At 34.7% G+C, this 10208-nt stretch overlaps 1 protein-coding gene across 1 annotated transcript; it reads left to right on the top strand.

Moving 5' to 3' along the window:
• The first annotated feature begins 5292 nt into the window (after positions 1–5292).
• Positions 5293–7316, top strand: LOC106778357 (rust resistance kinase Lr10-like). Its single transcript, XM_014666317.2, has 2 exons — positions 5293–6043; positions 6120–7316. Exons 1-2 carry the CDS (start codon positions 5299–5301, stop codon positions 7214–7216), a joined length of 1842 nt encoding a protein of 613 aa, XP_014521803.1. The 5' UTR covers positions 5293–5298; the 3' UTR covers positions 7217–7316.
• The last annotated feature ends 2892 nt before the right edge of the window (positions 7317–10208 follow it).

Below are 10208 nucleotides of genomic sequence, written 5' to 3'. Positions count from 1 at the left end.
CCATTTTGAAAATGCATGAAANTAATCATTCTCCATACAACAACACATGAAACTAAACACAAAAAGAGAGAGCATGCATCAACATATTAACTTTAATCTCAACACAGAAGAAAGAAAGCATGCATCCACATTATCATGTTACCTTATACCCATCATACACCATATTATATCCCAAGTTAAACCCCTTACCTCAAATCCAAGCTAGCTTCCAAGGGCTTTTAGGTTTCTTTTCTCACTAGACAACAAGCTTTCACTCCTCTTGGTCTCCCACAAGTGACGTCCAAAAACTCCAAGGCTAGGTTGACTCTTCTTTTCTCTCACCAACTTGGTTGCTCTCCAAGAGTGTCTCTCCAACTCACGGTTCTCTCTTTCTTTTCCACTCTCCAAGTGTTTTGTTTTTTCCCCCCTAACCCTACTAACTTAAACTTACACACTTAAGTAGAACTAACTCTAAACCTCACCAACCCTTCACTAACCACCCAAGGAGACCCTACATTACTAACTCTTCAATATCCCAATAAAACTTTACTTTACTGTGAGTAAATGACAGTTTTAAAGTGTGCTTTAAGTACCTCCAATTTTCAATGCAATGGTTAACCTACCCAAGGAACTTCAAGGTCACTTACAAGCTTCCTAAGTCTAGAAAACATGTGCCCACCCAAGCAAAGTGGAAAAAGGAATGACCCAAGCATCCATGCAACCTTTCACGTGAATGAGATATTAAATGAGAACAAAGTTCCTCCTTGAAACTTCAAGTGTTTTGACTTTTCCTCTCTCCTATCATGCAATGCAAAAGCAAAATAAATGCAACCAAGGAAATGCATACATGACAAGCTCCACAAACACATCACATTTTTCTCTTTCTTACTTCATGGTAGGACCCACATGCCAAGGTGAAATTTAAAAGAGCTAGGATTCTTTTTGGTCTTAGGAGGGTTTGAACTTAAGACCAAAAACACACCCCTCCCATGAACACACAACAACCACTAGACCAAGCTCCATCTACTAATATAGTAATGCAAACAAATATATTATATTACTCTTTCAACCTTTTTCGAAATTTTATTTATAAAACCAAATTTAATTTGATTTTTCTTCCCTTCCTTAATATTTCTCAACACTGATTCACATCACAATTTATTATTTAATACCACCAAGTAAAATATTTAAAGCAAGAACTCATTTTATTTATACGGTTCTTACATTAAGCACTTTAAGGTTTTCGGTTCCTTGGCTTTCTGCTATGTTGTAGAGTAGAAGAGATTGAAGCTTGATGATAAGGGAGAGGCTATGGTGTTTGTGGGATACCACCCTACCGGAGCGTACAAGTTGTTTGACCCTATCAGAAAGAAGATGACCATTAGCAGAGACATGTTGATCCTTGAAGACGAAAGCTGGGATTGGAAACTGAATCAGACCAGCTTGAAGAAATCAAACACTGTGATGCGCGTGCCTGTGCAAGTCGGAGAAGAAGATCCTGGGACCATGATTGAATGCAACACTGGAAACACGAGATCTGTAGATTCCTCAACAAGACCGAGAAGACCAGTTGTAAGACCCTCACGATTCTCTGACTATGAGATGTATTCAGATGCTGGAGTGGATGAAGAGGGTGATATAATTCATTTGGCTTTGATGGTTCGGAGTGAACCTTTGAATATTGATGATGCTTTGCCGCAACCAATCTAGAGGGAAGGTTTGATTAAGGAGCTTAGATCGATAGAGAAAAATAAAACATGGAAGCTAGTTGATTTGGGACCTGGTAAACAAAACATTTGAGTGAAGTGGGTCTTCAAGAAGAAGCTAAATCCTGATGGACCTGTACTGAAGCACAAGGCTAGACTTGTGGTAAGAGGCTTTCTTCAAAAAGGTGTAGATTTTACAGAACTCTATGCACCAGCTGCAAGGTTAGAAACAATTCAATTGATAGTTGCAATTGCTTGTGCAAAAGAATGGTTATTGTTTGCTCTTGATGTCAAATATGCTTTTTTGCATGGCTCTTTGGAGGAGGAAGTGTATGTCCAGCAACCTCCAGGATTCAGCAACACAGGGCTACATAGAGCACTCTACGCTGAGACAAGCTCCCAGGGCTTGGAACAAAAGGATTGATGCTTTCTTCTCTAGCAATGGGATCGAAAGGTGCATTGTAGAACACAGTTTATATGTAAAGAAGAGCGATAGCGATGACATTTTGATTGTGTGTCTCTACGTTGATGATTTCTTGGTGACTGGCTCGAGTTTGGAAGAAATCGAGGAGTTCAAGCTGATGACGAAGGCTGAGTTTGAAATGACAGATATGGGGAGGCTTATTTACTTCTTAGGAGTGGAATTTTCTTACACATCTATAGGCTTGTTGATGCCCCAAAAGAAGTACGTGTGGAGTTGGTCTGTTAAGTCGAGGTCGATAGGAAATTGAAGATTGACAAAGATGAAGAAAGTGTGGATGGAACAACGTATGAACAACTGATTGGTTCCTTGCGGTTTCTATGCAAAAGCAGGCCAGACATAATGTTTGGAGTTGGTCAGTTGAGTCGCTTTATGAGCAATCCAAGGAAAAGTCACATGGTTGCACCAAAACAAATGCTGAGGTATATAAAAGGAACTACTGACTTTGGTGTTTTCTTTCCATATAACATGAAGAAAGAAGAATTGAAGCTGGTTTGATATACAAACTCTGATTTTGGTGGTGATCAAGATGAGATGAAGAGCTCATCGAGAATATATTTTTCATAAATGAAGCGCCTATCTCGTGGAGTTCTAATAAGCAAACTATAATTGCGTTATGAAGCTGTGAAGCATAATATTATGTTGTGTGTCAAGGTGTTTGGTTGAGTGAAATTCTTAAGCACTTGAAGGTGCAAACCGAAAGATCGGTTGAGCTAAAGATGGACAACACATCAGCTATTAGTCTTGCAAAGAATCCTGTAAGCCACGGAAGAACCAAACACATTGATGTGAAATACCATTTCTTGCGTGTTATGGTAAACAAAGGACAAATTAAGCTGAATTACTGCAGAACTGAGTTACAACTTGCAGACATGTTTACAAAGGTTCTCAAACTAGAAAGATTCAAGCTTCTCAGAAAGAAGATTGGAGTGCTGACACAAAACGGCTTGAATTAAGGGGGTGTGTTAGATATAATTCAAAATCGTGTTAAATTTTGTTTCAGATGTTAGTTAATATCGTTTCTTTTTTCCATTTTAATGTTTCTCTTCATGTATATAAACACGTCTCTTCTTCATTAATAACAATTTTGCATTCAAATATTTACTTTCATATTCTCTCTCGTTCGTCTCTGTATCCTTCTTCTTTGCATTATTATTATATATTGCGGTATATTCCTGCTTTCTATCAATTAAAACTACAAAAAATAATGACAATTACATGAGATCCATCATCGAAAACAGAAAAATGAAAAGCGAACTATTTTTTTTTTTACTCAGATTGACAGATGGTTCTTAACAAAACTGTCATAAAAATGTTAAGATACGACGACGATCCCTACCACATTCGTCATAATAAGTGATTTTATTTTTAAAAAAAGATAAGTAATATTTTTGTTGAAAGTCACGATCCTACATAAATTTTAACATAAAAATCTATTTTCTAGTTAGACAGTACAGTACAAAAGTTCAAGATATTTAAAACAAGACTTAATAAAAATAGTTTTAAACAAAGGTTTATATATAAAAAATTCTATTAAACTAATTGTTTGTTATCCTAAAATTTTCTATTATCCTTAATTTTTATATTTGTTAACATATATGAACATGAAGCTTTTGTTTTGAAATCTCTAACCATCTTCTTGATTCCCTTTTATGAATATCTAAAAGGCATCAAGTTATTGTGTTGATACTTTTCAATATCTTCATATATTGATAGATGCCCTTTTCGCCATTTGTATATCAAAAGCACAATACGTAATGTTACTTCAAACAAAAATATGAGTGGAAAGAATAATGGTAGAGCATAGTTTCCTATAAAAACGGATACCTGTTCAAGGTTTTCGGCATCAATCTTACTTCTCCTTTTATTGTTATAAGCAGTGCTGAAAATTAAATCACAAATGCAATTGTGTTTCAAGAATGAAAAAGAAAGATATATAATAACATATAAGCCTAATTTTTCAATTTGTCTAATCTTAAGTGAGGAGAGTGCATGTTAAAAGACAAATTATAGATTAATTTTAAACTTTCTTATGAGTATTTGATTTTATCATTATTTTCCATTGTTGATTTTTAATTAACAAATACACTTTATTTTCTAAACTGCACGATTTTATGAGAATGAAATCTAGTTTCTTGACATTCAAATTTTTCTATTGGATGAATGGGTAGAGACTATCATATACAAATTACAATAATAATTCTGGTAAAAACCTATAATATACCTAATATTATTTTTAACACAGAAGTAGAAACTCACCTGCCCAAACATTTGTCAGAAAATCTGCAGCAAAAGTATACTTGAATGAGTAAATAGCATAAAATTTTGTTTGTTTGATCAGAAAGTTAATTAACATTAAATATAATAAGCAATATATTTGTTAAAATAAAACATGAACTTGGTTTCTAAAATTTGATACTAATCATTATCATAAAAAGAAAAGTAAATTTTGTTTCTAATTGTATCAATAAGTTTAGTTCTTAGTGTTGCTACATATTAGTCCATTTCATGTCAACATTAGCAATCGTCTAGTGCTAAATTAATTTGTTTAGTTGTCAAAAATAAAATATAAGTATATATTTTTTGTTGTACAAAAGATTAAAATAAAATGTTATGTTTATTTTAGGTATAATGATATTTAACAATTTTTTTACAATAAAACATCTATCACTATTTTATTGGTCTGTTTGAATTTATTCTAAAAAAATATTTAAAAGAGAACACAGACGTTGTTAAAAAACTATAAAAAAAAAGTGTTAAAGACATTTTTCCTTTACAAATATAAAAACTACATTGCGATTCCACATCGATGATGCTGTTTTTCCATTAGAAAGTTGTGCAACAACATTCAAAAGTTAAAAACGCGGACGTGGACTGACTTTGTTCGTGATCCGTGTCTTTCTGTCTGTCAACACTTTCTCTAGCCAATAGAAGATAAACCAAGTTGATTCCATATTCATCACGTTGTCTCCTTTCTCTTTTAAAAGTTGTGCGATGATAATTAAAAGTTAAAACGTAGACTTACGCTGACTTTGACTCCAACAGACAAAAAAGTATGGATAGTGTAAACATAAATTGAAAATGCTCCGAGTATGGTTCTCTAACATTAGGTTTTTATCGCACTGACTTGAGATGGCAAAGTCCAGCACACTGTCTCTCCATGGCTATGGTATATTGATCACACTAATGCTATTCCATAAGCTCATTCCTATCAAAGGTAGCAGCTATCATGACGAGTGCGGAGAATTGTCTTGTGGGCCAAATCAACCACCTATTAGATTTCCCTTCCAACTTGTCAAGGGGATACATGAATGTGCTCATCGTGGGTATTGTCTGTATTGTACTCAAGAAAACAACACCATGCTTTTCCTCCCTACCATAAAACTCCAGGTCGAAAACATAGACTACGAAAATTTGCAAATTTACTTGAAGGACCCGAACAATTGCCTTCCAAAAACTCTTCTAAACCACTTCAATTCTTTAAATGATTATTACTTTACCGTATCAAGCAACTTGAGCTTCTTTGACTGTTCTTCAGTTGGGTATGGACAACTCAGAAATACATATGCATACGACCAAGATATGATCTCCTGTCCGATTTACGTCACTGATTCTCAGGCAAGTGTCTTGGAATGGGACCTGACATTCTGTTCAAAGATGTTTGACGTCACTGCACCTGTTTCGGCATTCGACATAATCCAGAATCAGTTAAAATTGACATGGTCCAAACCAGCTTGTACTGCGTGCGAAGCGCAAGGCAAAAGATGTAAATGGAAGAACAACAGCACCGAAGTTATCGAATGTTTGGATTGCTATGACCAAAGGGGCCTCCAGAAAAGAATCACGGATTTCAGATCTTTTATTGTTTCTACTACAGGTTAGATCAGATTCTTGCACACTACTTCACTAAACTTTTTCATTTCACTCACTCTTTTTAATCAAATCTCCTACAGTTATCGTAGGTTCAGTTCTTTTGGGTCTGCTGGTCATTGCGGTTTTTAAGAGTTTCCGTTATTTTAGAAAGAAGGAAGAAGACCAAGCAAGAGTGGACAAGTTCTTAGAGGATTACAGAGCAGAAAAGCCTACAAGGTTTACGTACGCAGATGTCAAGAGAATCACCGGTGGTTTTAAAGAAAAACTAGGGGAAGGAGCTCACGGAGCTGTTTTCAGAGGAAAACTTTCGAATGAGATTCTCGTGGCTGTGAAGATCATCAATAATAGTGACGGAGATGGGAATGAGTTCATCAATGAAGTTGGAATTATGGGAAAAATCCACCACATCAACGTGATTCGTTTGTTAGGCTTTTGCGCCGAAGGAATCCATCGTGCTCTTGTCTACAATTTGTTTCCAAAGGGTTCGCTTCAAAGCTTCATATTTCCACCCGATGACAAGGACCATTTCCTTGGCTGGGAGAAGATGCAACACATTGCTCTTGGTATAGCTAAAGGGATTGAGTATCTCCATCAAGGTTGTAATAATCCCATTGTTCACTTTGACATAAATCCTCGCAATGTATTGCTTGATGATAACTTCACTCCAAAGATTTCTGACTTTGGATTAGCCAAATTGTGTTCCAAGAATCCAAGTTTGGTGTCCATGACAGCTGCTAGGGGAACCTTGGGATACATTGCACCGGAAGTTTTCTCCAGGAACTTCGGAAATGTGTCTTACAAATCAGATATTTACAGTTATGGAATGTTGTTGCTGGAAATGGTTGGAGGAAGGAAGAATGTAGACATGTCATCACCGCAAAATGTCCATGTTCTATACCCAGATTGGATCCATAATCTGGTTGATGGAGACATACATATCCAAGTTGAGGATGAAGACCATTTTAAAATTGCAAAGAAGTTAGCTATTGTTGGACTTTGGTGCATTCAGTGGCAGCCAGTGAACCGCCCATCCATGAAATCTGTCATACAAATGCTAGAAACTAAAGAGGTAATCCAGTTAACTGTGCCTCCTAATCCATTTCACTCAACCACTTCAACTACTGCTAGTCTCACTTCAGCAAGAAGACCTTTGGAGTTGGAAGCAATTCAAGAGTAATAGAATAGTTATGACTTGTTACATTGACAAATATGTACTTTGCTAATTTATTCTCATAGGGAGGAAATGAGTATTTTAAGTTGTAGATGAAGTAACAGTTTTACCCTATAGAAAAAGTAACACTTGTACTTTACATGATCTATCAAATACGAAGGTGAAAAAGACAATTAACAACTATTTTTTTAAAACTTATAAAATAATAAAATAGGATACTTAGATAATAATAAAATATTTAAATAATAAATTTGTTTTGACAAATGAGAGTAACGTTTGTGGTTTCCAGGAATAGGACACATAACAGGATAATAGCATATATGATGCATATTTATATAAAATGGAATTCCATATTAGTAAGGATTTGTCTTTGTGATGGATACATTTTTATTTATGATGTGTATGTTATTATTACATAATGCAGGTTACTACTTTAAACTGTGTATGATAATAGTAGTGATTTATAGCGTTGTTACAATAAATACTCTTCAAGATACCTTCCAATATATTTTTGTTGCTTTTTAGGATTTAAGTTATAAAATTTCTAGTATTATTAGTGAATTAGAAAAAAGATATATAATTTCTTTTATGTTTACTAAATAAACATGCATTAAAAGAGTATAGAGGTTATTTATATAAATATAAAGAGCAAATAGTTTATCTTGTTCATATTTTTGAAAAAAATATTCTTTAATTATCATGGTACGATATTGTCAATGTTGTTTCTAAATATTTTATATATTTTATATCGGTAAATTTTTAAAAAGTTTATATCGCTATCTGTTAATTTACTGGAGATTTTAGATTAGATGCATGTGCATTATCTTCTACTAAATTTAATTTACTCGACACGACACGGATCATTTCGAGTGGGCTAATAAATTTAATGTTTTTGAATTTAAGGTTTTTTTAAGTATCTGGAATTTATGTATCCATTAGTATAAATTTCACAACCAACTTTGAGACAAAATCACAAAAACCTTTAATTTAAATTAGGTTAAAACCACTTAGGCGTCTCTGTTTTCGTAAGGTCTTCCCATTTTGGTCTCGTTCTTATAAAACTTCCCAATTGGGTCCTTAAAAGTGTCAATTTCGTTGAAATTAACCCCTGCCGTTAAAATTGAGTAACGGTGTTAAATCTGGGCAGAGTTGGATGGAGGACGTGTTAACCATTAAAACGTGGCAGAAAAATTGAGTGGTACGTGACGTGATTAATTGATAAATTGAAATTAAAAAGGGGATTATGGTTAGTTAATTAAAAAAAGGGATTAGGGTTAATCTTCTTCTCCATAGTGAAAGAGAAAAAGCCTAGGGTTCCCTCTCATCATCTGCAGCAATCATCTGCACTCAAAAAGGTGATGGAATCTTAGATTTTGAAGAGAGTGTTGTTTCCGTATCGTTGTCTTCGGACCCAGCTTCCAGTTCCAGTCTGAGACCTTCCCTTTCAATTCACTCCAAATCAAATTCATTTTCATCATTCGATCAGACCCTTCTTTTTCCACCAAGCCAATCCATGAGTTTCCATTGACCCACGTCTCCGTCACCTGCCAAATCCAACCCCGCTTCGCAAAATGGTGGAGACCTCCACGTTAGGGCGCTTCCACCACCAAAGGCTCGACCTTCGCCGCTAGCTCCCCGCCTTCCTCACCTCGCACAAAACCCTCTTCACTGTGGATCCCTACCTTCCGCCGCCTGCAACACTAGTCGTGCCTCTCTTTTCCTTTTTCAGTTCTTTTTTCTCTGCTGCATCAAAAGCTCGTGTCTTTTGGAATTGTTACTGTTCAGTTTCACAAACATTCACAGAATTCATTCATTCCTTCGTTACCCATCAATATTTGCTCTGTCAGCATGTCTCAGACTATCTGGGAAGCTCTCTTCCCTTTCTTTTTCTTTTCCCCCCAAACCTTGGGTGATAGATCTGTGATCCCTAAAAATTATTTTTTTAATCCAAAAGAAAAAAAAATTCCTTGTTGATGGTGGTGTTGCAGGGACCTTTGAATTTGATTTTAATTGGTAGGTTTTGTGTTGCAGGTTTGAATCAAAGGTCAAAAACCAAGGTTCCCGTGGTGGAAACTGTAACTTTGAATCTGGCTGAATTTGCATTGTAGTTGATCAAAAGGATTTTGATTTAAACATTCTTATTACAATTTTTGTTGGTTGTTTTCGTAATCAATATTTGTGTTTGTTATTTTTGTGTTCATCTTCTCTCTCTAGTGTGTCTCTCTGGGCAGAGAAGATTTCTGGGTATGATGTCTGGGTATGATTTCTGGGTATGATTTCTGGGTTGGGTAGGATTTCTGGGTAGGATTTCTTTGTGCTGTTTCTAATGGAGGATGATTTTCTTTTTACATTTTTAATCAAATATTTTCAAGTCAGAAAATTCCACCTGACACCCAACTTATGCCACGTTTTAAAAAATTGACACATCATCCAACCACCTCTGCAAAAATTTAACATCGTTACTCAATTTTAACGGCAGGGACTAATTTCAACAAAATTGACACTTTTAAGGATCCAATTGAGAAGTTTTATAAGAACGGGACCAAAATGGGAAGACCTTACGAAAACAGGGACGCCTAAGTGGTTTTAACCTTTAAATTATTATCTCATTATATGGACTATTAACAAATCATGCATTTTTTTCCGAGATCATATATATTTAGTATGTTATTGTTGTTAATGAACTAATAAAAGAATTAAAATTAAAAATAAAGGGAAGAATGATAAATAAAGAAGAGAATGATGGCAACGAGAATGTAAACTACCGATAATAGATTACGAATAATAAAATAAAAACTGATAAAAAAATTAATGAAAATAGTAATCCAAATTATTACCATCAATCAATGTTGATTTTGTCATTTTATCTTATTCGTGATGTTATTATTGAAATTGTATTTACAATTTATCATCATTTATTTACATTTGATGTAACTATTTGTATATTTTTTTTTCCTGTATTTGATAGTTGTCTAGTATGATATCTGGATTGAGCACT

Source organism: Vigna radiata, unplaced genomic scaffold (assembly GCF_000741045.1).
Source record: "Vigna radiata var. radiata cultivar VC1973A unplaced genomic scaffold, Vradiata_ver6 scaffold_407, whole genome shotgun sequence".
Taxonomy (NCBI): domain Eukaryota; kingdom Viridiplantae; phylum Streptophyta; class Magnoliopsida; order Fabales; family Fabaceae; genus Vigna; species Vigna radiata.
This window is presented reverse-complemented; position numbering and strand designations above follow the sequence as displayed.